Below are 27,962 nucleotides of genomic sequence, written 5' to 3'. Positions count from 1 at the left end.
TAAATGCTTAAATCATTGGGGCCTGATATATATGATAAAACACGGATGAACACCAATCAAAAGGTGGTTAAGATGCATGGAAAAGTAGCCTTCCAGATGCTGGTAGTATTTCAAATCGAGGAATCTGCTGATAACCAGATAGAAGTGAGCAGTAAACCTCCCAGGTGTTTTCTGGGCCTTCGGACGAGTATGTTCATCTGGTTTGTTGTTTTTTTTTTCCCTTCCTTTACACAGATCGTTTCTGTTCAGCAAAGATGGCAACCCCAACAAGCGCAACGTTCACAACGAGACTGCGTCGCACCTGCTGTGCATGGGCCCACAGATCACGCTGCCAGAGGGGGCGCTGCACCCGCGGATCGCACGGCCCTTCGAGGACGAGCAGAAGAGGGCCGACTGCCTGCAGATGATCCTCCAGTGGACCGGGGCCAAGCTGGACCGGGGGGAGTACGAGAGAGCCGACATCAACGCCACCGACAATAAGAAAAACACGTCCTTGCACTACGCCGCCGCCTCAGGAATGAAGACCTGCGTGGAGGTGACTGACCGTTTCCGGGCCCGTTCGGAAAGGCTTTGCTGAGCGAGTTAGGTTTGATCCCGGAGGGGGGGTGGAGGTTCTGCTACCTTGGGCAAATTAATCGGATAAACCTTTCATCTTTTTAGGATAGTTTTTATTCGTCAGTGGTGGCCCAGCAGGGTAAGAAAGCCAGGCTCAACAGTTGCTTTAAATTAGCAGGGTTCATCTATTTGGATTTTTAATCTGCTTAAGGTCATGCAGGCTGAATCTTTTCGTGGAGAAGAAAGTAAATTGCATATTTCTTTTAGCTATCAGACTTACTTAGACTGATTTCAAGCAGTTGCAAGTACATTTATCATTCAGATCTGTATTATTTACCTATGTTGAATTTCTGGAAGCAGTGATATTTAAATGTTTGCCTTTTGCAGGGATGATGTGAATTGATTATACCTTCTGTGGCATCACTGAAAATGTAGTTTTTAAGTTGGCCAATATTTTCTTTTGATGTGGTTTATAAAAGCTCAAAGAAAGTCATTACAAAAGAGATCAAATATTAATGTAAAAAGTAAGAAACCTGTGTTAACTTTTTTAAATCTGTGAGCTTATGTCAAGCATTATATGATGTGCAGCATTTGCAATTGCAATTTTGCATTTCAGTTTGGCTATAAAATGTCAGTGAAGAAGCATTGATCCAAGGGCAGTTCTTGTAATGGAATAGTATTGCTGCATTAATTACAGCTAGTTTAGCATAAAACCGCTTTCATGCCAAATGGCTGAACCAACATATAGCACAGCATATAAACCAGAACACTCTTAAGAACTGTTTGTTTGTAGGAAACAGGTTGTCTAGTTTATTCTCCTTATTCTTTAACTGGAGAGAATTTGTTTCATACAGCAACTCAATGAGGCACGACCAAATCAAGAATGTGTTTTGGCTTTTAAACGGCTGCGAACTATTCTGAGGCTTCTCGTGGCGTTCAGTACAGTGTTTCGGTGTGATGGTGAGAAGTGCAAAGTGATTGTAACAGCACTGATATTAAAAGCGACGTAGTGTTCTTTAACAGGAGCAGCCACGTAATACAAGTAATCCGATATCCCCCGAGCTGTCCTCTGAATTATTACTGAGGGATCTCATTCATTTATGATCAGGCTCACATCCTTCAGAGAATGAAAGGCAGTGCTGGTGACATCCTCCTTGAGTGCAGGTCGATTCAGAAGGCTCGCAGTTCTGAACTGATAATGATCTGTTGTAAGAAAAATAATCAGGGCGGTTATCAAAGTGAACTGAAATGTGCCTGTGCGTAAAAAAGAAACTGTTGAAACAAATGGTGTCAGAAGTCTAACCTTACAGTGGGAATGTAACTTGATTCCTGTAATGTGATCACAAAGGAAAATTTGGGAAGTTTCCATCCACCGCCGAGAAGCCTGTGGAATTCCTACATGGTATCCGGGTAGAGTACTCTGTCCACAGTCCGGTCTTTCACAGAGTTCATCTTAAGTGAAACTCCCTCATATACAAATCAGTGCAGTAATAAACACCCAAACAAGATCACCAGCCACTGGCTACTGTGACAAAGATATTAAAACCAAAAAGTAGACTGTAGCGCAGCACCAGAAGAAGAGAATCCAGTTTTTAGTCTAAATATGGAATGACATCAAAAGGACAGAAAGTATAAAGGCAACCTTGCAGGTGCCCAGAGGAAAAGAACAGCAAAGAGCCTGGAGAGTGATTCTGCTCACGACACCAATGAAATAGAACTGACCGGTTTTTTATCTTTTCTCTCAAGTAAGACGTTTATCACTTTATAAAGGGCGTAATAGTTGAGTTAAAAACTCCTAATCCCTTAAGGTGGTATCAATGTGGTGCTTTGTTTTGTGTTTTTATGTTTTTGTTCCCTCAAAAGAACGAAGTCTGAAATGTTCTGAGCATGCAGTACACATTTTATAAGTAAAGCATATTTGAGGTACCTTTGCCACAGGAGAGCTGATGAGACCTTTTTCTGGATTGGGTCATGTTCCTAGACTTTAGCCACCCCTGAAAATGGCCTCAGCCATTTTCAAAATTAGATTTTCTTCAACCTGATACCGATTACAGCTCAGAACTGTCTCAGCCATTCCAGCACAAATCCTTTCAGTCTTGAACACGTCAAGACGGCTTGGATAAAGGTCTCTCTCGTAATGTGTTCTTGTAGCGTAAGAAAAAAATCCAGACGCTTTTTTTTGTTTAATTTTGAGATGAGGGCTGTGCCTGTCATTAAAGCACTTGGCTTTTTTTTAAAGTATCAGGTTGTTATTTTCAGCTTTATTGCAATATTTCAGTTTAGAGGTCTCTGTGTTCTTGCTGGTGGGAATATTCCACCTTCTCTATAGGACTCACTAGAACTGTAGCGCAAGAAAAAAATGGCTTGTCCCATGATACTTGATAGGCTTGTTTTCTGTGTTCAGGTTTTCATGTTGATGTCATACCAGGAACATTGTTCATTCTTTGCAATGATGCACAGCTAGGAGCTGCTTCTTGTCATTCTAAGCCCAGTCCAGCTGTAAGCAGTGGCTTTTTAATGCTTAAAATAAAAAGCACAGGAAAAAGAAAAGGCACTTAATATAGATAAGAAAATTAAACCTTGCTTCCAGAAATATGTAGTAAAGCACAAATGTCTTGTACAGAAATGTTCAAATTTAATTTATAGAGTACTGAACTACAAAACCTACACTTTCTGTCACTTAAGTGATCAACTAACTGCTTTACTGCCTTACATCACAGCTTCTTTTAGAACAATCCGATCTGATCTCTTCTGGATGTGGATTGTAATGCTCAGCTTCGTGTTTGTAAAGTCCCTTAAAACCAGGTTGTCTAATGTTTACACATGTTTACATTTCAAGCAAAACTGGGTTCCTGGAAAAGAAAAATTAAAAGTAATTTGGTCAGTGAAATACTTATTTTTCATCATGAATGGAGTTACTTTAAAAGGCCAGTGACACTAAAACAATTTTGTGATATGACTAATATTTTGTGATGCCACTGTTGTGGTTTTTAGTGTTTTTCAGTACAAGGCTAGAAAGTAGATTAAACCAGGAACTGTAATCTCAACGACAATAAAAAAAACAATTTCTGAAAACGTGCGTGTCATCCTAAGCATATGATTAGTGAAAAAGGAACTGTCCTTCTTTTCACGTTCTAAAAAGAATGAACCAACCAAGACCAGATCTTAGTCTGCAGGAACAGGTGTGGACCTGCCTGTTACAGGGTGGAGAGGTTTGTGTAGATTGGTGCACGAAGACAGGGCTGTGTTGTCCATCAGACTCGGACACAGATTCCGAGGGCTGGGAGAGGCAGCGGGCGCTGGGGGGTCTCCGCTGAGTCTGCTGCGTGCCGAAGCTCACTCCCCGTCTCTCCGCTCCCCGCAGCACTTGGTGAGTAGCGACGCAGACCTGTTTGCGGAGAATGAGAACAAGGAGACACCGTGCGACTGCGCCGAGAAGCAGCACCACAAGGAGCTGGCCCTCAGCCTGGAGTCCCAGATGGTCTTCTCCAGGGACCCCGAAGCCGACGACATCGAAGCCGAGTACGCCGCTCTGGACAGAAGAGAGGTAACCCTCGTGTTCCACAGCCGAGGCCTCACTGGGTGAAGCCAGTCTATCTTACTAGTTTCTTTGGGTTGCAGAAACGGGTGTGGATCTGCCTGGGTGAGGTTTCTTTTGTGAGTTGAGCTCCTAATCTGCAACTGTAGTATCCAGTTTGCTCTTTAAAATCATATATTGGTGAACTTAATGGGGGTCATCATCTTGCCGGTGCTCTTAATATCCACACAGTATAGCCAAGAGACTAATACTCTGCCATCAGTGTGCAGTGATACACTGGAAAGCCCCCTTATCTTAAATTCTTTACATGCTCAAATGTTCTGTCACACTTCCAGCAAACTAAGAGAGCTTGTGTGTACCTCTTTCCACCCCCCAACTTTAGTGTCACCTAAGGAAGTCCAACCTATGCATACTAGCTGACTTTTCAAGTCCTTGTTTGTAAACCCGAGGATGTAAATGACTTGAGTGCCTAGAAACAGTGCTTAGACACCAGACGGGCTCTTCTGCACTGCAGCAGATTTCCACAAGGTCTTGCATGGCAAAGTGCTGCTTTGATGATGTTCAACATAGCAATTAGGGCTCACGGTGGCAGCCCTTCAGCATGTGCTTAATGGACTGGCTGCAGTACAGCAGCTCTTGTCCAGCCAGCCAATGTTCCCTCTAAGCTGCGCGCACACAGGTTATAAAATCAGCGAGTACAGGAAATTGAACTGCGCACAAAAAATTTAATTCCCCCAAAAAAGTTAATACTACAACAAACACACAAATTGAAAAATGCCAACTTGACCACGAGACAGGCTGTGAGAGGCCCAACTTGGCTGTGTGCATTATTATCGCTACTCGATCGGCGATATCTCTGCTCTCAGTCTCGTACCTCACTGCCCATGCTCGCTCGGCACTCAGCCTCTATGACTGGGCTCGTGGAACTGGTCTTTTCGACTGATATGATGACTTATATTAACAAAAAATAATTTCATGGTTTACAATTTGACATACACTCAATTTAGTGCACACAAGGTTTTGTCACTGGGGAAAAAATTTAGCACAACTTGAAATTTTTGCACACGTGCAGGCCATTAAAAATTAGAGGAAACACTGCAGCCAACCCATGTTAACACAGATGACGTGGAACAGCAGAGCTCTCCAGGAATCTTCTGGACCTTTATTTGCAATCTGGGAGATTAGTTTGAGCTGTTAAAGGGAGGAGTGAAGGGCTTTCCTTTGCATTGCAGTTAGTTTATTCACCCTACCCTTAACTGCCATTTCTTTTTATTCTTTTTATTCAGATAAGCAGTCTAGAAACACTAGCGAAGCGACCAGTTTCTTTTCCTGTGTGTTCAATGACGGAGACTAGGCAGTTTTCCCTTTGCATGGAATTTGTTAAACACAAGGCCTCAGTACAGGCTATATGATGTATAAAGCGCTAATCATCGTTACACAGAAGCAGAGGGTTTTTGATGCAAAAAATAGTTCACATTCCACAAATGTATCAGTAACCAATTAAACTGCTGCCAAAATCTGCTGATATTTTTCATTGGGTAAAAAAAGAAGACGCTTTTAGAATGGTTTTATGTATATATGTATATTATTTTGTGCTTTGTGCTTTGCTTTTGTTTTGGATAAAACTTTTAGTATCACTGAACGCTTGTGCCTTGTCACAATCACAAGTTGGTGATTTATGGAAGGATAGGAATAGGGTATAGTTTTCCTCATGAGTAAGGCAGGCTTAATGATGGCGTTTGTTTTTCTCCCCTTCTATCACCATGAATGACCTTTGTCTGGTCATCTGGTTTGTTCTGGACTTTGGCCAGATCCGATAATTGCAGCTATGTAGTAACTCAGCTGCACTCATGCACACTCCGAGCAGCTGCCTGAAGAGAATGCAAATAAGGAGCTGGGATCTGCTGCCTTCCAGTCCTATGTGCTTATTTCCCTTTCCTGGTATAGCGTTTACCTCTGAGTGGGGTTAAGAAGCAAAGCTTCCTTTCTGCTGTGAGATTTTTTATTACATTTGGTTCGGTGCTTTAACATTCTTACCTTCTGAGTTCTAACAAATGGTTACCGTTGTTACCTAAGTATCTTCTGCGCCGAAAACTCACCCATCATGAGAAAGCTCCAGCTATGCTTCTCATTCAGCTCACAAAGTCCTCCGAGGAACATGGTAGCTTCTCTGACAAGCGTGAGGGCAGGGGCTGGCTGCAGTGTAGGGGTTATTGCTGGAAGACTTTACAGAGTGCTATGATTAGGTGCAGGTGCAGATGCAATCTCCACTTTAATACTTAATCCCCAACAAAATTCCATCAAGACTTTGCCTGTAATAGGAGCATTTTGTAAATTCCAAGTGTTTTACTTCAACAGAAATTAAAGGAGAATGTTAACATTGGTAAAATGACAAACAGCCCATCTATGGGGTTTTTTAATTGAACAAATCCAACTGGCTCCCATTATTGTAGTTATATAGTTTTTGGATTCCCGCTATGGCCAGCATGTAAAACAATCTGATTTTGTAGGACGGTGGGCTAGGATAGCTGTCCAAAAAAGCAGTTTTAAATTGATGCCTTGGTATCTTTTGTCATAAAGTGTAGTAGTCTATGAATTGCAATCCTTTCCTGTGACTATAGCTATCTGTAAGATTTCTCCATTCTGATGAGTATGTAACTAATGCCACCTAAATGTATATTTTGTCTGTGTTTTCTATGCTTATGGCGGTTTGTTGAAGTACATAGGGTTCTCTTTACTATAGATTATAGTACAGCCTGTTAATATGCATCTGATTTTGCTGATTAAATGGATTTAAGGTTACGGGCTCGTATGTGTAACAGGGCTCTTGCACATCAGAGTTCAGCATTACCCCCCTCTGAAACCAGGATGAAGTCAAACTCTGCTGTGGCACAGGGCCTGCTCTTGAGGCGCAGCTGAATCCCCTGTGTAGCTCTGGGCCTGCTGGCGGCTGTGATTGATCCCTGCCAGGGGCAGAGGACAGCCTTGCGAGTCTCTTATGTGGAGAGTTATTAGTAAGAGATAAGATCAGACCACTTTATTGGCCATATACAATTTCTTGTATTAGGAATTTGTCTTTTTCGCATACCCCAGCTTGCTCTCCATGAGACACACAGACAGGGAGTGAAGCTTGGGGTCAGAGCGCAGGGTCGGCCATTTATAAGGCGCCCCTGGAGCAGTAGGGGTTAAGGGCCTTGCTCAGGGGTCCAATGGATTCCTCTGCCGGCCGCGGGATACAAACCGGCTGTCTTCCAGCCACAGGCGCAGATCCTGAGCCACCGCACCGTCCCCAATTCCGTAATGTTGAAAGAGATAGTCTTGAGCCGTGCAGAGCTGTCCGCCGTCCGGGAAGTGGCATGTGCGTGTTCGGAGCCCGTGAGTAATCAGGATTAAATCCCGCCAGAACAAGAGAGAACTGTGCCCCATGCCGTATTATGGATTCTGATTTTCTTTGTTGTTGCTTTTAAAAAGATACAGAATGAGACCCATTATCGCTCTTTTTTCTTGTCCTTTTTCAGCCATATGAGGGCCTGAGGCCTCAAGACCTGCGACGACTGAAGGACATGTTGATAGTGGAGACAGCCGACATGCTCCAGGCGCCTCTGTTCACTGCTGAAGCTCTGCTCCGAGCGCATGGTACAGTTCCTCCTCCGAATGCCCTGCAGATAGGGAGGAGAAGGGAGCAGCACACCTCACCAAGAGAGAGATCAGGCACTTCGAGCTGGGGATCAAGAACAATGAAAGAAACACCTCCACACTTCACAGATCACCTACCTTGCAGTTGTCTCCTCCTTAAGCCAGAGAAGCACTACTGCGAGCACACTTCCTGTTTGCATGAGTCATCACTTTCTCTGCTCAGAGAATCTGGGGCAGAGGCAAGGAGCTCTCTGCACTTACAAATCACTGCTTCTGAAAGCCATGTTTGTTGCCCACATAGCCTGAAATCCCCAACACAGGACAGGTTAAGGTTTTTTGGGTATATCCTAGCAGCTTTATGTGAAAATAGATTCAAAGCACAAATTTGTGGTGACATCTTTGGACTTGGATTTAAACACTGACACAGTTGGTAGGCTGCACAGAATAATTGGTACGCATTTTGTCCTTCATTGACACGCTAGTCGATTTGAACCTGCCGGTTAAGATCAACAAAAATAAAACAGCGTTGAAATGCCTCGCTGTCCACAAAGTGAAGACGCCATCATTCTTCTGCTCCCTTTGTCCTAAAAGCTGCCTGTAGTTACAGGGAGCTGTGAGGGGACAGGGTTCTGTTCCCTGAGCCCCAAACAGTCCCTGCAGAAGAACGTCGCAAACCGCAGTTCTTCGAGCTCATGAAACAATAATACCGAAGACCCTGCAGTACAGTGCTGTTTTTGTCTATTGCCTGTGAATGAATAGTGCCACTAAGTTCTTAATAGCTTTGGATGCCTCTGGGGAATTCTCTGAATGTTCCTAGTGTTCCAGTCCACAGTGGGCCCTGATACCCGTATTGAAAGTATGTTTCCACCTGATCTGAGTGCAAACAGAAAAAAATCCGAACCTGAAGGAGTGGCATTGTAGCCTGTGGAATGTTTGTGATTGCCTTTCCCCCCCAAACTCATAGAGTATCTTGGAGAAATGGTTAGTAATGATTCTGTTTGGTATGCGATTAGGTGATTATTTTTCTTTTTAAATTGGTGTGAAGAGCATAAGGAATGTTACCAATGAGAGGTGGCCATACAGCTCGTCTACCGCATAGTAGTTAATTGATTCAATGATCTCATTCAGCCAGGATATTGGCTACAACAGCCACAGCTAGGTAGCTTAGTCCTTCAGGTGGGATATTCTTCCTGCTGTTATAACTGAAAGAGTTTTGAATTTACTGTTGCTTGTTATGGAGTAAAGTACAGAAGCATACTGCTTGATTAATATGGAATATTAAGATAAATAAAGAATATTTAAGGCAAAATCTGGAAAGATAAAACATAATGAAAACTAAAAATGTAATATGGAATGATGTACACCTCTGTACTTTTCATAGGCGCTTAACATTTTCCTTCATATTTTTATCGATTTTATAAGTATGTCCATGTCAAACCATAAGCTGTGAATGAATGAAGCCCTCATTTTGAAATAGCCATGTTATGGTTAGAATGCACTCTTCATAAGGTATCACTTACCTATTTTGTGAATGGCGACGTCTCTTTTCATGTTTTAATCCGGGCCCTGCTAGCCTGCCACCTGTCACCTTCTGGCGCCTTGACTGAGGCGCTGAGTGAAAAGTGGATTACAGGGTCCGATGGCGAAGCCTGGCTCGTGCCAGCTGCCAGCTTCTGTCCGGCCGAGTAGAGCAGTCAGCAGCAGCCAGTGCTGGCGCTCCTGTTCCTGGATGAATCTCCCGAGGAGAAGGACACCAGCAGTTCAGACATGTGCCTTGAATCGGGGCCTGCAGTCTGCGCTGTCGGTTTTTCTGTTGAGGTGCTATTAATATGTGCCATGAAGGTAATGTTGAAGATGTGCTCTTAAGGTGTGGGCTGTGAGGATGTTTCTTGCTGAGATCAGTGATATTGTTTATGCACAGAAAAGAGGCTGATGAGTGGGTGTGGGCTGTGTTGACCAGGCCTAGGGCTCTTTCACTGCTTCACACCCCGCAACACAGTAGAACAATGTATTGCCTTTGAATTCGCTTGTTGTTGAATTAGCGACACTTTTTTAATTAACCAAAATAACTGTTGATGCTGTTCGATGACCCAGGCAGTGCCGGAGAGCGGATTTTTGTGGATGTATAAACTGTAATTAAATCGAGCTGTCAAACGCCTCTTTGCTTTCCCTGCCCCGCTTCTGTGCAGGCACTCTCTGGTTTCTTTGTGAACATCCCCTGCTGGGCACACTTACATGCCATCTAAAATTGATCATTTGCTCCATTCTACAAACAAAAGGCTTTGTAGTGCGTTAGTGATCTGTGCTGCATGTGAAAATCGGCCATGAAAAAGACAGAGGTTATATTCATCCTGGGACTTCAGTAATTCCTTCCAGTGTTTCCTGCTTGGCTAGTCTCTTTAGCCGCAAGGAGAGAATTAATTTAGACGCAGATTAACATTCACATGTTTTTGAAACAACAGCAGAGCAGAGAGACTAAACAGCTTCAGTGTGACAAAGAGTCAGTCTGCACACGAGAAAGGTGGCAATATTTTGCCAAGTGTGGATGACTAAAAAACTTTCTCTGCATTCTGAGTTACAGACAGTGCACAGTGCAAATCAGAGGCTAAAGCACGCTGACAGCTAAACCTCTGGCCTGTCAACAAGTGAAAAAATTGTTCTGGTGAACAAGTGGTTCTGGTTGGGCACAGAACTGGGATCTGAAGAAGTGCCGCTGAGATCCAATTTTAACTGTTGGAAATGTAATTTATTTTAGAAATGTACACATGATGCACAGCTACCTTTCTAGTTCAGGGCAGTGGGCTGTAAGGAAACAACATTTCGGTTTTACTACCCTGTGTGTTACTTACTACCACTTGTATGGTCTCTCTAACCCATGCCATCTGCCTTACAAACAATTGTGGAGTCTAGAGAGAACCTTTATTTCATCAGCGCTAGCATGTGCTCTAAACAAGGGGCTGAATACCTCTTCAGCCCCTTGCTTTTCCTCCTTTGTCATTGTTTCTGGAGCGTGCAGTTGTGGGAGCCGGGTCAGTGCAGTGCTAAAGTGATTTCAGCGCTAACTCCATGTCACCCTTCTCCTCTTTGACAGACTGGGACAGGGAAAAGTTGTTAGAGGCATGGATGTCCAATGCCGAGGACTGCTGCCAGCGCTCAGGAGTGCAGATGCCCATCCCCCCTCCCAGTGGCTATAACGCGTGGGACACCCTGCCGTCCCCACGCACTCCCCGGACTACCCGTTCCTCCGTCACGTCTCCTGACGAAATAAGCCTGTCTCCCGGGGACGAGGACATGCCTCTGGTAAGAGTTCGTTCTGCACCATCCACTCGTCCTGGCATAGAAATGAAGCCTTTGTTCCCATTGTAGTAGCCGGCAGCCATATCACCCCTGAAGCTCACCACTGGCAGCCCCACTGGAGCTCAGCAGGTGTGAGCCTGGTCAGTACCTGGGATGGGATAGGAGACCTCCTGGGAAAAACTAAGGTTGCTGCTGGAAGAGGTGTTAGTGGGGCCAGTAGGGGGTTCTCACCCTGCGGTCTGTGTGGGTCCTAATCCCCCAGTAGAGTGACGGGGGACACTATACTGTAAAAAGGCGCCGTCCTTCAGGTGAGACCTAAAACCGGGGTCCTGACTCTCTGTGGTCATCCAAAATCCAAGCGGGTTTCTTGAAATGAGTAGGGGTTTTACCCCGGTGTCCTTGCCAAATTTTCAGTTGGCCCTTACCAATCATAGCCACCTAATAATCCCCATCTCTGAATTGGCTACATTACTCTGCTCTCCTCCCCACTGAGAGCCGGTGTGTGGGGAGCGTTCTGGCGCACTATGGCTGCCGTCACATCATCCAGGTGGGGCTGCACACTGGTGGTGGTGGAGGGGGGTCCTTTGAATGGAGTTTCCAGGAAAGAGCTATGGAAGTAAGGAATTGTTAATAGATTATTCTTGTGACACCTGCCTGTTATGTATCATAACAATGTTGACTTCTTCCTTGAAGCCATGTTTGCAATGTTGCCTTGTGAAGCTTAATTACCCCGTATTGATTAACCCCCCCACCTCCCAAATCCAAACAAACATGCACATAGATGCAAAAAACATGATTCCCTGGATAAAACTAATGTTCACTTTCTAGGCCTTCCCAGGCAAGTGAAATGGAGGAGGTCTTTGCTTTGACTTGCTCTACCAGTTTCCTGAAATGTTCGTTTCAGCCGGAGACAGTGTATACAAGCATAAATGCTAAATCATGAATTTAATATATCATGGCATTGTATATAATACCATAAGGGCATTCAAGGATATCTGCTGAGTGTGAATATTTTACAATATGTTTTTGTGCGGTGAATGAAAAGACTGCTCTTGTCTTTAGAGCTGAACTTCTTTGAAGAGTTACTTAAAAGGTCACTAGATTTCAGCACAATCAGTCCTTTCACAGTTTCTGCCTTAGCGCTGGCAGAAAACAATGAATTCTTTTTTTCGAAATATATTTGTATTGTTCAGTCAGTCTATGCGCTGAAACATCATTGCATCCACAATTTGTAGATAAGTGTGTCTGTGAGACTGCTATTCCGTGACATTTTACACATCCTTATGACAGGAAACAGCCCCTGGGTGACATCCTTTTGACAGGCAGAATAATTTCCGTACTGATCAGTTCTGCTGCATAGCTGACCAAATGCATGTAGTGCTTTTAAATGGCTTGATTGTATGTTTGTACAAATTGTACAGTAGTGGAAATGTGCATCATCAAGGCTCACTGCCACAGAACTAATGCTTCTAAAGGTGTCATCTATTATTCTGCTGAGAATATTTACAGAATATTTACAGAAGGCAGGTGGTTGTGGAGCAGATGGTAACTTTCAGACATTGGCTCAGTAATATGCTTTTTTCCAAATAAACAACTGAAGTTGTTTGTTGAAGTATGCTCATGTGATGTTGTTAAAATGTTGCAATTTGAACTCTCATGTAATCATGGCCAGTGTTAATGAAGACTTTTGGTGGGTTAGCTAACTTGAGAAACTGGGTTTCAATACCTTATAAAATTGTCTCCTTAAGGTAAAGCACGTGAATGTGAAACGAGTATTGGTTAGTTTCCTTTTGTGTTTTCAAAATATATTTAAATCTCTCCAGTTCCTACACAGTTTAATGCAGATTGTAGGATCTGGAATAAAAATAGAAATTTGAAAATATCAGAAGAGTTTTTTCAGTTCTTAAGAAATACAAACTATTAAAGAGTCTCTGAAGAATCCCATTCTCTGTGTGAATTGTCATGATGTGCACTCATTTGCCTAAATGATCTCAAATTTGATATAACTTTGTCATTTTCCTTTTATGTCATCTTCCACAGCCACGGTTTTCACAGACCTTGTTTCATTTATTTAAAAACAAATTGAAGAAACATGTATATTTACAGTATGTATCATGTATGTCTCCAAATAGTAATGCTTAAACGAATGTATGCAGATATTGCTTTAGCTGTGAATTGGAGGTCACGGTATGTGATGACAAGTTGAGTCTGCAGTCTTCATATGTAAAGTATTATCATGCCGTAATACAGGAAAAGCCTCAGTTGCAAGTCAAACACAAAATTTAAGAGATTTTGTGTTTGACTTGCCTCACTGTAGCAGCGCATAACTCTTTGTACTAGCCTCATGAAAACCGATTTTCCTCTCAGGCTGGATCTGTATTATGTGCCTCTTCTTTAACGTGAGTGCTTGCAGCACTCAGCTGTTATTGCTGTTTTGCAGTCCTTTTTACAGAGGATCAGAGTTCCGTGGTTTTGGTGGTAAAAAAAGATGTTGGTCTGGGCAGGCTTGTTGAAAAGATGTGAAAGTCATGGCTGTTTTTCTCATTACTTTTTTTCCCCATTTCTCCTAGTGTGGTATTTGCATGTGCACAATCTCTGTGTTCGAAGACCCAGTGGACATGTCTTGTGGACACGAGTTCTGCAGAGCATGCTGGGAAGGGTGGGTGTCTATTTCACATGCCTGGCAGCTGCTCTGCTCTGCTTATCCTCTACACCGAAGTAGAAATTAGAATTATTGAATCCCAACAAGAGCAGTTAAAGTTACATTAAGATTGTAGGTTCCTTTCACATTTAAAGTAATTCCCTTCTGTGTTTTCTGTGAAGGTCAACATTTTTATCTCCATGAAGCAGTGCTTAAAGATTGTCTGTTAAATAACAAAATCTCCTATAGTGCTCTGTGGAGATTACTGATTGCTATCAGGTTTTTGATAGCAATCTGAAGCCGCCCGGTGAAATAGAGGGAGTAAAACTGTGTGTTTGTCCTTGTGACTCTCCATCTTGTTCCTGTCAGATTCTTGAACATGAAGATTCAGGAAGGAGAAGCCCACAATATCTTTTGCCCGGCCTATGACTGTTTCCAGCTGGTTCCTGTGGACGTCATAGAGAGTGTGGTCTCGAGGGAGATGGATAAACGCTATCTGCAATTCGACATTAAGGTACAGATGTCACTTCAGAAAAATAAAAAGGAAGATGCTACCCACTCCACAAGGAATAAAAAATCCACGTGCTACACTGAATTAATCGATTAAAACAGATGTAAAAATGCCTGGGCTTGTGTGCTGACAGAAAAAGAAATCTTCCGTCTTTGACATCCAGAGCTGTAGTTACACGGCGGATGTCAGCGATGATGTGAATTTGGTTTGCCGGGGCGCTGCTCTGTCGGCGCTGTCATTTTCTCCTGCTGCGCCTCAGCTGCCTGCCAGTGGGGTAGTGGCCTCCCCCTGCCACCGCCAGCTCGTGTTCAACTCCTGCCCTGTATTCTCTCCAAAGATCGCAGCTAGTTATTTTCCCCGAAGCTCGTCTTGCTAGAGGGTGCTTTCTGGGAAACGTGCCATGGCCGGAAAACTAATGATATAGTATTACAGGGTTTGCTCATCCATGGTGACTGTAACGGCCCTTTTTATCTCATCCAATTGTACTGAAATGTGCGGTAGACCTATGTTCCCCTCTATATAACTGCTAAGAGAGGAGAATAGCAGAATAACAGCTGGGTAATCCTACTTTTACAAAATAAACCTTTCATCAGTCGGGATGAAACGTAGTTTATTTAAATGGTTTTTATAAATGACTTGGAATGATCTTTTTTGGGTAAAGAGATTTTCTGATTATCGTCTTTTACGGGGCGATGGAAGAGAATTGACTTCACTGTCAGGGGCAGTAACACAGAACCAGAGTTACAGTCCCTTTAATATCGCTCACTCCTTCCCCTCTTCTCATCTCCACTCACAGACTCTCTCGCTCCTCTCAGCTGTCTGAGGCTCGAAACTTCACCTTGCATCTTTTACAGAGTACACGTAATGTGAATTATTTAAAAGCGAAATGAAACAGGCTATACAGCATGAACACTGTAAGGCAAGAGTGGGGGGGGTGGAAACTTTTTTTTCTTATTCTCCTATATAAAATATTAAAATAACTGGAGATGCAAATCTTTAATAATGAATCAGCCCAGTCCTAACACAATAGCAATTTTAGTACTCAGTACAATGTAGTACTGAGTTTAGTTGATGTACTACTATGTCAACACAGTTTTGTAAGCTGTAGAATTTGAGTTACATCCGTGAACAAAATCCTGTGAACGCAGTGTGTTCATTGTCCCACATTGTATATCGCTGTGACTGGGCGGGTTATTCTTCACAGGGCTCGTTAGCCGTCGCCCTCTCCTCTAGCGGCTGACCCCTCCCCGTCTGGTTTCAGGCGTTCGTCGAGAACAACCCCGCGATCCGGTGGTGCCCCACGCCGGGCTGCGAGCGGGCGGTGCGGCTCTCCAGACAAGGCCCGGCTGCCTCCGGCTCGGACTCACTCAGCTTCCCCCTCCTGCGAGCCCCAGCTGTGGACTGCGGCAAAGGCCACCTCTTCTGCTGGTCAGTGAGAATCCAGGTGGACTTTCGGCCGCAGCTGGACGGAATGGCCAGCAAGCGCCTTCCGGTGGACGTAGTTAACTCACACAGGGCCAATATTGGAGTGGAGGAACAAGTTAAGGTTTATTCCATCCTAGAAAGAGAAGAAAAGAAACACAATGTTTCGGCTGTGGAGCCTCCTTCAGGTGTAGCACCTTTTACCTGTCCCTTTGCAGCCTTCGCATGCTGACACAGCTGCCTACTTGACCTACTTCAGTGTTGGTGTTGTCTGTTACAGAAACTGATGTTCCATGTACATACGTAACTGGAATTATAAATATCTGGATTCATTAAGAGTCTTATCAGATTCCTCTGAATACTATTAAAAAATCTGTCAGACAGGCTGATAAGTGGCTTTTCTACTCTGAAGACTTGTATCCAGAAATGCAGGTTCTGCTGTTCTGTGTGCAGATCCTTCTCTCCTCTGGGCCTGTGGTGATCTTTACCTGTGTGTGTGGCAATTTACAGAAATTTCCCTTCCAGTTAAACTGGAACTGTGCTTGGTGGTTTGCAGAGAAATTGTCATTTTCTACGACATTGTTTAGGAAACCAAGCAGAAAGTTGGCGTATTACAATGCTTTCCCGAATGCTACAAGGAGTAACAAAAAAAGCTGTCAAAGAATCTGCTATAAATTTTCAAATAACCAAATTGCAGTCGTAGTCCTGCTGTTAGACACAAGCATGTGGAAAAAAAATTGTTTTTTTCCTTCATCATACGTAAAGGTGTAGCAATGCATGCCTGCTAGAGGTGTTAAAGCCCTTGTGTAAATTCTTGGAAAAATAATTAAATTGCATCCTAGTAAAACCAAGAGCTAAAACAGCCGAGGGCTTCTCCACCTCCTGGAGCCTGTGTCAGTGTCATTCGTAATGAGGGATAGGCTGTGACAGGCCTAAGGTCCTCCGCCTCTCTCCCCCTTCGCTAACCCCGGGGCAGGCCAGAGGCAGGCCGAGGCCTCGATCTGCCCGCAGGCGCCCCGTGTCAGCCCAGCTCAACATCACGATCCGCTGCCCTGCTGCGTCCAGCCCGCTGTCGTGTTCATGCTGTGTTCATGTGCACAATACTTCTGCAAAAGCAGCTCTGCGTGGGTTTGTCCTAGCAGGGCACCTGCGGTACCTTAGTAAAGGGTCAAAAGACCTTCCAGCAGAGCTGGAAAGCTGTTGCTCAGTTTTCTGTGCAGTTATGGAGTGTGGGAGTGTGTTTCCCCACCATGACAAAGTTAATCATGCGCTCTGAAGAAGTGTGGACTTGAAAATTTAAGTGAGAAAATATTTGCACGCCATCGGTGTTAGGTAACTGTTGTTTCATCTCATCTCTAGAGAGAAATATTTCGCCATCAAGGCTATTGAAAGTTGCTCCAGTCACAGCACTGCAGTCTGACTTCAGATATATCTGTATTCCAACAACTAATGCAGTGGACCTGAGGGTAAATGTAGGTAAAAACTGCAGGACACCATACTGCTCCAGCAGTGTATCGCGCGTTCAAACTTGAACATGATCTTAGGTCATCTTGTAACTGCACAAAAGGCACTATGAGGTGGAAGAAAACCAGATGGTCTGTTCTTTTCTGCAGTATATCTAACGTTGCATATCTGTGCTAAGAGTTGTGTTTGATTTAAGAGTGTAAATGACTGCAGCTCTGTGCTTTAAAATGCTGCTTCAAGGATGGCACTCTGGTTTTGATTGAGCTTAGATTGACTTGATGAAAGAATCCAGAGCTGTGGTCGTGATATCTGTGTCTTTCCTTCAGGGAGTGCCTGGGAGAAGCTCACGAACCGTGCGATTGCCAAACGTGGAAGATGTGGCTCCAGAAGGTCTCGGAGATGAAACCTGAAGAACGTGAGTGCATGTTGACAGGTGTCATTGCGTCCTTGCGGTTAAGGTCAGCAGCCTGCGCAGCTCCCTTTGAGTAGAATACGTCATGTAAGCAAATCCAATTGTGTCTTTCTCACCCCATTTTTTATGGTGATAGTGAGGGCTTTGTGTTGGCTACATTAAATCTGATTGGTCAACATCCGTGATGTTGTTTCTGAATTAATCCTGCTTTACAAGTCTTATGTCCCTACAAACCCTTTCAAAGCATAGAGCTTGACCATTTTGAGCGCGGTGGAGCTCTCTGAATTTCCCTATAACAAATATTCTGTTCGGCGAGCCAGTCTTCACGGTTTTGTTCAGCCAGAACCCCTTTCCAGCTGTACGGTGGCTCACGAGCAGCCAAGTGAGGTGTCTCACCCTGCGAGCGCAGCCTGCCTTCTCGCTGAAGCAGTCCTCTTTTTCGGCGTGGCCAGCAGTTCTAATTTTGTTTCTTCTCTCCCTGGGAAGTCGTCGGCGTGAGCGAGGCGTACGAAGACGCAGCCAACTGCTTGTGGTTGCTCACCAACTCCAAGCCCTGCGCCAACTGCAAGTCGCCCATCCAGAAGAACGAGGGCTGCAATCACATGCAGTGTGCCAAGGTGCTCTGCAGAGCGTGCGCTCGCACACACACGTGCTCCGAACTCGGAGCACTTCACTTCGTTCCCACCAGCTCCCTGCTATTTCATGGGCTGCCTTGCTGTAAATCGGCATTAGACGCTCCTGAGAGCAGGAAGGGATCAGCCATATGGCGACTGTCACATTTCCAGCTCACAGCCAGGATGACGGTTGGAATCAGATTTGAAATACTGTGGTAGATTAAACTAGTAATGGTTCTAGCAGATGAAAGTTATGGCGTAAAACATCACAGTCGAAAGGAGTGGAGCTTGTAAGAAAGCAGCATGTGGAATGCCTGAGATGTGCTTTGTAGATTGAGGGCTTTTCTTGTGTTTATGCAGTGTCTTAAGCATATATGGCACTGAAATCAACTGTCCACTTAATCACTGAAAAGTGGAGTTTTGTTTGTTTTTTCAAGATGTTTTCTGTTACCGTTGTCCCTCCTTGAAACAGAGAAAGTACCTCCTAGTTTATTTGAGAGTGAAATAATGCAAAGACGTACTATAACAAGCGCACACACAAGACCAATTCCATGTTTTGGAGCCTTGCTGGCTTCTGTCTGGAAGTGTCTTTTTGTGCTGCCTGTTTATTCATTTCCTAGAGTTTGCTTTGTGTACAGTCCTGCTCCGAGGGAGGTTAGCAGTCCCATCATTTTTCATCTTTAATCTTGACACTCGAGTATCAGAGCCAGGTTTTTGATTGAAATGAAAAGAAAGAGCTCTGGTCTCACCATGATTTACTTAATGGAGGCTTCACGCAATGTCCTGGCCAGACAATTGCCAGGGAATGGGTTTCATTACAGAAAGCTGACTGTCAGATAGACTTAGGCTCTATATAAAATGAATTTATATTTGTGTCAGTATTGTTCGATAGAGAATGCAACTCAGACTGGCCTGCAGTAATCCTGCTCACTTAATGCAGTACTAATGCAATACTGTAAAAAAATATTGGCTTGATCTATGAGAGGCATTTTAGCTAGCTTCCACAAAGGGGAAGGATTAAGTGAAGAGAGCAGTAGTGGGGTGCTCTTGATCTTGTTCTGATCTATCTGGAAAAGGAGAGGCTGTTCATATTGCTCAGAAACACCCAGTATTTGGCTATTGGCTATTTTCAAAATGAACCTTTTGTCCTGTTTGTTAGAAACAAGTTGGGACTTTGTTTTTACAGATGCAGTATAGTACAATCTGAGAGAAACATTCACGAAAATAGACAGGGATATAGAATATTGATTAATTACACCTCAGTAGGGTTTCAGCTGGTCTGCCTTTGACATTAAAGTGTAATGAGAGAGGATCTATAGTTACCTGTAACTTATAAGGATAGTGGACATCATATTCAAGGGCATTAATTTCTGAACATGTCTTTTTTAGAAGAGATTTCCCCTTCTTGTGTACACCAACCACACACCATCCTTCCTTACAATCTGATAGATGGGGGCGGTTTGTTCCGTTTATCCCAGTAGTTCCCAATCCTGGTGCCCCACACCCCATTTGATTTTTGTTCCAGACGAGCCCTCACAATCAAGCCCTTCATCATAATTGACTTCATAATAATAAGGTTAACCTGAACTGATTTTCCCCAGCTCTTAAACATGTGAGGTTAAATTCCAGTCTTGTGACGGGAGACAAAATGCAAGTATTCCAGCGAAGCAACTTCTTAGCTCCAGCACAGCTTCGATGGTCTGATGAAGGAGGGCTGGAATGAGGGCTCCAGGTACCAGGACTGGGAACCACTGGTTTGCTCTATGCAGAGAGATCTGAGGAAGGTCTTAGGGTGGCTGTTTGGGTGGCTTAGTGTTGGGCTGTAACCCTGAGTGACTTCTTGTTGTTTGCAGTGCAAGTATGACTTCTGTTGGATCTGCCTTGAAGAGTGGAAGAAGCACAGCTCTTCCACGGGCGGATACTACCGCTGCACGCGCTACGAGGTCATCCAGCAGGTGGAGGAGCAGTCCAAGGAGATGACCGTGGAGGTCGGACACCTGCGCTCCCTCATTCTGCAGACATTGAGTCGTACACGGCGGGCTGTGGTTAGCCAGGAAACATGAGGAAGGTCATGAGGGGGAGCTGCTCATCTGCCTGGGCTGTAGCTGTAACTAATCGATCTGGGTTTCTCAAACAGCCTCAGCAGCGTGGCAGGATAGTTTGTTCCATACTCGAGAGAAGTTCCTTCTATTCTCGGTTTTAAACAAGAACAGAACAAGCGATACCGCATTTAACTTGCATTCCACGGTTCCTGTCTTGTTTTATTGCTTGTGGTTGTCTTAGTCTCATCTGTTAAATTCGAAATGTCAAAATTAAGTGTCTCCAGAAGGACAGCACAAGAACATAAGCGATCCGCTGTGTGTAAAGTAATTGACAAAGGAAATGTTTTTGTAACTGAATGTGAAATTGGGCTAAACACTAATACGGTAATTTGAATATGTTTTTAAAAGAAAATTCATGTTTATTACTTCTGCTGAAAACTTCCTGACTTATTCCCCAAAGACTGTTACATGTTACATGAGCTCTGTTATCAGCTATTGCACGTGGTTGGGTATTTCGGCTTTTCATGCAGATATACAGTACTAGCAATATCACTGCTTCGGCAATTTCACACCAAAGTTGGGGAGAAAGATTTTCATTTTTTCAGAACCAAGCCTTAAAATATTTAACTGTGACACCCAGTTTATAGCAGTGCATAAATGTTATTTTGCTCTATATGTGCATTTTGTCTTAAAGAGATTTTCATGCTCTTGTGTGAAAATAAAGAGCACCAAAATTGAATGTTAGCAAATAACTATTGACAACTTAAGATTTTGCATGATGGTGTAACACTGTACAAGAAACAAGCGCTAAGTGTTATTCTGCTGCCCCCAGTAAAAGTGTCTGAATTCCTGTGTGTGCTGTCACACGCAAGGGAGATGGTCGTAGCTGAAGGGTTTTTGTGTTCCAGGCTGAGAAGAAGCACAAGACCTTCCAGGAACTTGACCGTTTTATGCACTACTATACAAGATATAAGAACCATGAGCACAGTTACCAGGTAGGTGGCAGAGAAAGATCCAAGCCTCACAGTAACTGGATCACATTATCTGGAATAATGTAAAAGCTGTAATTAACTGGTCCCTTTTTTCCTGTGATCCTCGTCCAGCTGGAACAGCGTCTCCTGAAAACAGCCAAAGAAAAGATGGAACAGCTCAGCAGAGCCTTGAAAGGGCGTAAGTTATTGAGTAAAATAACTTGATCCGGGCTGGATTGATTGGTTTTAGGGTCAAAGCCCTTTCCTGGCTGTGGTCAGACTGTTGGCTTAAGAGGTATGCTAACTGTTGATCGCTGCTTGTCTGGTTTTTGTAATGCCTGGCCTAACCTGGTACCACTTTTACAAGCAAAAGTGTCCTTGCTGATAAAATAGTAAATTTGATCATCCCTGTTCCGATTGCTCTCTGACAAACGGCACGCTAACAAGCCCCGCCATAGATTGGAGACCTCTAAATCGGTGGCCATATCAGTGCTGTCAGTCACCTGTGTGACTCAAGACCCAAGCTGACTTGGGCTCCAGGCTCACTGTGTAGGAAGCGCAGGACAGGGTGACGGCTCATGTTTTTTACGGCACTTTTGTAGTGTCATCTCATCCAGGCTGGTGCCAGGGTTTTGGGCTGGAGTTGGCTAAAATTAATCTTGGGCAACTCCTGTGCCCCAATATTAGGCCAAAGGGCCTACTTGGTGCTATATGTCACCTTTAAGGGTTAAGGAAACAGTGTTTGATAATTTACCTGAGTTTCATGCATGAAAAAGCGGTGGTATTATCCGCACTTAGCAGACTGTGAGGTGAGCTGGACACTGCCACACACCTGTAATAGTGCCGTTCGCCTCTCCATAGGGGAGGGAGGTCCCCCTGACACCACCTTCATTGAAGATGCGGTGCATGAGCTCCTGAAGACTCGACGCATCCTCAAGTGTTCTTATCCTTACGGATTCTTTCTGGAACCCAAAAGCACAAAGAAAGAAATCTTCGAACTTATGCAGGTGAGGAAGCGCGGCCGTTTTTGTGTGAGAGATTGGGGAGGCCCGGGGGCAGGCGGCCGTTATTAGGAAAAAAAGAGATCGCGGGAGCTGGGCGGCGTGATTAAAAAACGACGGGTCCCACGGCCGCGCAGGGTGGTGGAGAGCAGGCACTGACCCCCTCTGGTCTCTTCCCCCCCCCCGCCCCCAGACGGACCTGGAGATGGTGACGGAAGACCTCGCGCAGAAAGTTAACCGGCCTTACCTCCGCACCCCCCGCCACAAAATCATCCGGGCAGCTTGCCTCGTTCAGCAGAAGAGGCAGGAGTTCCTGGCATCGGTGGCCCGGGGGGTGGCCCCCAATGACTCCCCAGAGGCCCCCCGCCGCAGGTCAGGTGTCCGTTTCTCCTCCCGGCGCAGCCCAGACCTCCCTGTGCAGCGAGACTAATTAAGGGCTTTCTGCGAGGCTCTGGTGGTGCTGACCCTTTTAAAAGTGTATTTTCCAGTTTAATTTCGCTCATTAAAATAAGCTTTTGGCTGCTCTCTTAAATTATACAGTATTTTGATGAAGTCGTTCAGATCTATGTAAAGTAAAGCACTTTATACTCTAGCTCATTTGTGAACTGTATGCACCATTTTAATCCAAATTAAAATTAACGAAGCCTAAAATGTTAGGCAGGAAAATAATTTAGTTACTGGTGATTTGGAATTGGCGTTTTGTAGAGGAATTAGTTACCTAGTCGATGTTTTTATTCATTTACCAATAACAGTATTAGATGTCCTGTATTTCTCACTGTGCTTTGATTAGGCTAGGTCTCTACTGTTACAGCTCTGTGAGACACTTGTCCTGTGGGAGGAAAGCCTCTGAGATAATATTGATCTTTCGTCAGTCGTTTTGTCTGCTTTCCTGGGGCAGCTGTTGTCATGTCTCTCTAGACTGCGTGGAATACATTACTAGCAACACTGTCATAGCTCTGAAAGCCTTCCTTCAGCGCCAGTGAAAAATCTGATAGCGACGACTAAATAGTGTTATAATAGAAGCAGTTCTTTGATCAAAAGGCTTGTAATGCATTCTTTTAATGGGTTATGGGCAGAACTCTCTCTCTGCTGTGTTATAAACAAATAGGTAAGTATTGTCATAATATATATCTCTTGAAACTTGAATGTCAGATTCTTTTCCCAGTTAAAAATCAGTGCGTGCAATATTTTGTTTTCTGTTTACAGTTTTGCAGGTGGAACCTGGGACTGGGAATACTTAGGTTTTGCATCTCCAGAGGTAACCATTTGTTCAGGAGTTGTTGTTTTATCTGTAGTATGAAGGTTGTGTTTCATATAGTTCATGTTGTTCAGTTCATCAGTAGACATAGAGCATGTGAGTAACTTGCTTTCAGTAAGCGAATGTTTCAGATGCCTAACAGCTGTGATGCAGGAAGGTCACTCAAGTGTTATTCTGTTCTAATCTAAAGATCCTGAGGAATCAATCAGTTCTTGGAGGGAATGATCAAAGAGAGAACTGTCAAAATTCAGGAGGCCAGCAGCAGGTATTACAGAAGCGACCATGAACATTTTCATACAAAGAAAAAGTATTTTTTTTTATTATCATTCTAATTATTATTAGTTAAAACACTGGGGTGCTTTTTATCCCATTTTTATCATCTTTGTGTTTTTAATTACCCTTTTCTCCATCCTAAACCACACAACAGCAATGTAGTTGGAATGAAAGTTTTCATATTTTATTGACTTTGGCTCCTGGGATCAGTCTGCTGCTCTGCACTACTGTCCAGTGAGACCTTGTTCCAGGCGGATGTTAAAGGCATGCTTGATGAATGGTGTTGAAAGGGCTTTCGTGAGTACTCTGCCCAGTTTCGATAAACTCCGTAACCACTTTGGGGTAGGTTTTAATGCAAATTTCACCGGTTCCTTTTGTTTCTTTGCATTTCTTTTTCTTGCTGTCTTAGTATGAGCAGCCTTAAGTTGAGATCATTTGGCTTAAATGAGATTTATTCTCTTGTGGAAGTCATTAGTTGTTCCTGTTTCGGGGTCTCTGCTTTCTTGGTTGACTGAAATTTGGATACAATCTGAGCCCTTGTAAATTCATTTGAATGTTCCTATTTTATCTGACTTTGCCTGTCTTTTTTCTCTAGTGCCCTGGCAAAGGTGTCTTTTTCTCGAAGAATGTGTTCTTGTAACCTTTGTATTAAGATCAGTGACACTGTTAGTGACCCCACTTCTCTAATACCTTATGCATGCTTTGCCTTAGCTACCAGTTTAAAACAATTTCAACAATCTCACAGTTGAAAATGCAGAATAAATGAATAGGAGAATGACAGAGCTGCAATCCTTTTGTCACGCATGCCTTTAGACCCCATTATCCAGGATTATAAATTGGCAATACCAAAAAGCTGACACTAAGGATAAATAAATTTAAACCCTAATTTAGCTTTGCCACCCTTTTCCTGTTGTTTTCATAGCCCCCTGGTGACTTTTTGTCATGTTTCATTCTGGTTGCATTTATTTGAAAACAATACAAGCCAAGGCTGTTCAGTTTTCTGTGGGAAATTAGTTTTTTAGTTGAATCGTTTGTTGTCAGTGACTGCGTGTGTCACTTGGGAAGAGTTTATATTTTTTTAGATTGATTTTCTTTGACAATGCTAGTGATGAATATAAATACAGCCCAACAAATAGGACAGAAAAATCTGTTGCTCCTTCATTATCTCTTCAGGGGAGCTGAAATGGAAAATTGATTCAGCAGATCACATACAAACATCCAGAAAGGTTTCGTCAGACCTTAATGAACTTTTATTACTGTAGTAAAGCTTTAGCTGTTTTCTAAAGCTTCTATTTTTATGATAATACTTTGGATGGCCTTCAGTGTTTCAGAAAGCCTGCATATTAACATATGCTGTAGGACTTTAGAATACGCTATGCTTGAAAAGAATAAAACTGCGAATGATATTTGATCATGTGAACACAACACCTCATTTATTTATTTTAAAATAGACCAGGTCGATGAAATGTTCTTTAAAAGAGAGAATGCAGGGCACATGATACAGAAATGAATGTCTTCACTATAATGTATAACTTGTCTTATCATACTAAATCATTGTGCTGCTGAGAGCTCTAAATCAGTTCTCTAGGCTTTGATGCTGTTTATTAACACTGTCACTCCTTTATGTTTATCCTCTGTGTACATGCAGTATACGTCTGTCTGTCATTGTTTTCTCTTAGACTGTATAAAAAGTTTCTTTGTGAAATTGATGTGATCAATTGAAAGAGAAGCTCCCCGTATGACACTTAGAAACCTTTTGCAGCTCAAACTTGACAACATTTTGTGGCAAAGGTTTACTTTTTCATCCCAAATGGGAATTTGGAAATTTGCAGGCAGGTAAAACATAAAAACCCAATACATTTAACACAACATGAACCCAGTAAGAAATAAGAAACACATGTATAATGAGATAAAATATATATACAGTAAAATATACTGTCATTTGTCCAAATAAAACAGGTTCATAGCTGACTAAGATAACTTAGTTCTGTTGCACTTGAATTTGGATAGTGGAAATCGATGCCCAGATGGAATGGGCTCTTGACATATTTACACATTATATGAAATGAGGGTGTCTGTTCCAAAACAACATGTCCTGCAACACAGTTGGAATCCTGTTCTCTTCTTCATTTGGTTCTTAAACAGAATTTGTGCACATTTCACTACCTTTACTTTCAGTTATGTTTTTTATGTATGAGAAACTTGACTTTTTTAGTCCTGAAAAAACCTTGAAGATTGCAATGTTTTTAACTAATATTAGCATGAAGCTTAGATAGAAGGAGACATTCAATAGTTATTCTAGAAATGATTTTTGCTAAAATACAGTTAATATCTGGAACTGATACTGAAAGCCATCTTGAAAAAAATGCAGCTTGTTTAGTGCAAACAGAAAAATTAACTTCTAGTTAGTCCTGCTCCTACACGCACACACAGACACACACATATATATAATAGCAGTTTTGGCCAATAATGTTTTTCATGGGTAAACTGCTCTCTTGTAAATTAGGTGGGCAGCTTGCCTGCAGTTTTCCTACAAGAAAACCAGCTCCTTTATATTAGATATGGAAACAGTTCAAGATGTGAAGAAGCATCTCATTACAGATTTTCTCTATTGTTTGTTGTGCTTTTATGAGGCTCAGCTAACACTAGAGATGCAAAGAAACTTTCTTTTTCCTTCCCTTGTTTAACAGCGCGATGCTGTCTAGGCATCTCATTGAATCTGTTGCCATAAAGTGAAGTTTTCTGCATGTCATTACTGGCACTGAGAGGCCTTGAAAGAACAAGTTAGGCTATGCATTGTATCAATGGCCTTCAAGCATAGCTGACCCTCTATTACGACCAGTTTGTTTTTTTCCACATCCTTCGTGTCTCGGATTGCCTTGTCTTGTTTTTCCGGTGTGCGCCTCTCTCCGGGGTCCTGGCAGTGAGTGGACGGGTGGGGTCCAGTGTGAGCCCACGTCGACAAGCCTGCCAGATGCCGTGACTGGGGCCAGGTGGCGGGTTGTAGGGCTTGGCTGGCAGAGCGATGGTGCAGGAGGGGTGAATTTGCCTCTGTCTGTGGATTTTGCAGGAGTACGCTGAGTTCCAGTACAGACGGAGACACAGGCAGAGACGGCGTGGAGACATGCACAGCCTGCGCAGTAATACTCCAGACCCTGATGACCCCAGCGAGAGCGCTTTAGGTACACAATGCAGGCCTGTGCTCCTCAACACGTACACTTAACACTGAGAACACTGAACACTGAACAGAGAGCTGTGGGAGTAAGGAGCAAGCTGCTCGGTTACACTATTGAAGCTGATGCCCTGGCTTTTTATTAAGAAATAGCTAGATAAGATCCTCGGCTCAATTAGCTAGAAAACAAATAACTGAGAGAAATGCCTTACTTTCCTTTGTAATTGCAGGTAATAGTTTAGGAAAAGAAAATTAAATTTGGTTTAAAATTCTTTCAGCGCGATGACTACCGTTCCCAGAGCTTGCCAACTGATAGTGTGAGCCTATGCAAGACGACCCACTTCAGTGTAATTTCAGCTCTTGTAATCACAGATGCACTTTTGTACATCTGTGATTACAAGATTTTGCAGATAGATTTTGTTTATCGATAAAGCTAGGACTCTCACCATGCACACACTTAGCTAAAGTGACGCTGCTTTTCGCCTAATTACTGGTGGGGTTTTCTTGGGCTTCCTGATGAGTGGACTCCTGTCTTAATGGGGACAGAGACATTTTTTCCTGGCTCTCACCCTGGATGCCTGAAACGTCTTCCTGCCTCTTTCACCCCTGGGGCTTTCCAGCGAGTGGGGAACTAAGGGTTTGTACAGTAATTGTACAGCTCCACCGACAGGAGTCGGGAATGAGTTGCGTAAACCGGTATTGGATGTGGCTGGGAGAGAGGAGGGCTGTGTTACGGGACACGTGAGTTTTCTGACTGCTGCTTTCTCGGCATGCTCCCTGTTAGATGCCCAGCAGGGTGACAGCAGCCGAAGACATGACACCTCCATGGTGAGTTCAGCTTCTATGAGTATTCTGCAAAGCTCTTCGCTTCATGACTATACCCCTGTCAGTCCCTCTGAAAACCAGGACTCGCTTCAGGTACCTGCCCTGCTCTGCCTTCTCTCCTTCTCCATTTTCTTTGCTTTGCTGCATGCTTCTGTTTCAGGAACAATCCACAGCCACTGTGGGGGCACCGCTGTGCCCCTGGGCTGTGCGTTTCCCTTTGAATGTGGCCAGCAGTTGTCTTAACTGAATTTCAGGCACATACTGTACCGTGTTCTGTAAGTATTGTCCTGTCTTTTTAAATGTTACTGTATGGTGTAACAGAACGTAATT

General features: G+C 43.5%; 1 protein-coding gene across 6 annotated transcripts in view; it reads left to right on the top strand.

The window, feature by feature from the left end:
* LOC102686685 (ankyrin repeat and IBR domain-containing protein 1) overlaps positions 1-27,962 on the top strand; it is a 70,036-nt gene that overhangs the window by 38,780 nt on the left and 3,294 nt on the right. For 2 of the 6 annotated variants that reach the window (XM_015358001.2, XM_015358002.2), the window contains exons 3-20: positions 235-535; positions 3,920-4,102; positions 7,612-7,729; positions 10,821-11,029; positions 13,597-13,685; positions 14,037-14,181; positions 15,440-15,606; positions 17,391-17,479; positions 17,963-18,093; positions 19,944-20,078; positions 21,041-21,127; positions 21,236-21,302; positions 21,965-22,110; positions 22,298-22,476; positions 23,311-23,362; positions 23,553-23,627; positions 26,706-26,817; positions 27,592-27,725. In XM_015358001.2, coding sequence (XP_015213487.2) covers positions 235-535; positions 3,920-4,102; positions 7,612-7,729; positions 10,821-11,029; positions 13,597-13,685; positions 14,037-14,181; positions 15,440-15,606; positions 17,391-17,479; positions 17,963-18,093; positions 19,944-20,078; positions 21,041-21,127; positions 21,236-21,302; positions 21,965-22,110; positions 22,298-22,476; positions 23,311-23,362; positions 23,553-23,627; positions 26,706-26,817; positions 27,592-27,725 — 2,419 coding nt within the window. Of the gene's footprint in view, positions 1-234; positions 536-3,919; positions 4,103-7,611; positions 7,730-10,820; positions 11,030-13,596; positions 13,686-14,036; positions 14,182-15,439; positions 15,607-17,390; positions 17,480-17,962; positions 18,094-19,943; positions 20,079-21,040; positions 21,128-21,235; positions 21,303-21,964; positions 22,111-22,297; positions 22,477-23,310; positions 23,363-23,552; positions 23,628-26,705; positions 26,818-27,591; positions 27,908-27,962 lie in introns of all 6 variants that reach the window. The other 4 variants (XM_006636152.3, XM_015358005.2, XM_015358003.2 and 1 more) reach the window with 4 other exon arrangements.

Source organism: Lepisosteus oculatus, chromosome 10 (genome assembly GCF_040954835.1).
Source record: "Lepisosteus oculatus isolate fLepOcu1 chromosome 10, fLepOcu1.hap2, whole genome shotgun sequence".
Lineage (NCBI taxonomy): Eukaryota > Metazoa > Chordata > Actinopteri > Semionotiformes > Lepisosteidae > Lepisosteus > Lepisosteus oculatus.
Note: the sequence above shows the minus strand (reverse complement) of the source record. Positions and strands in the feature narration are given on the sequence as shown.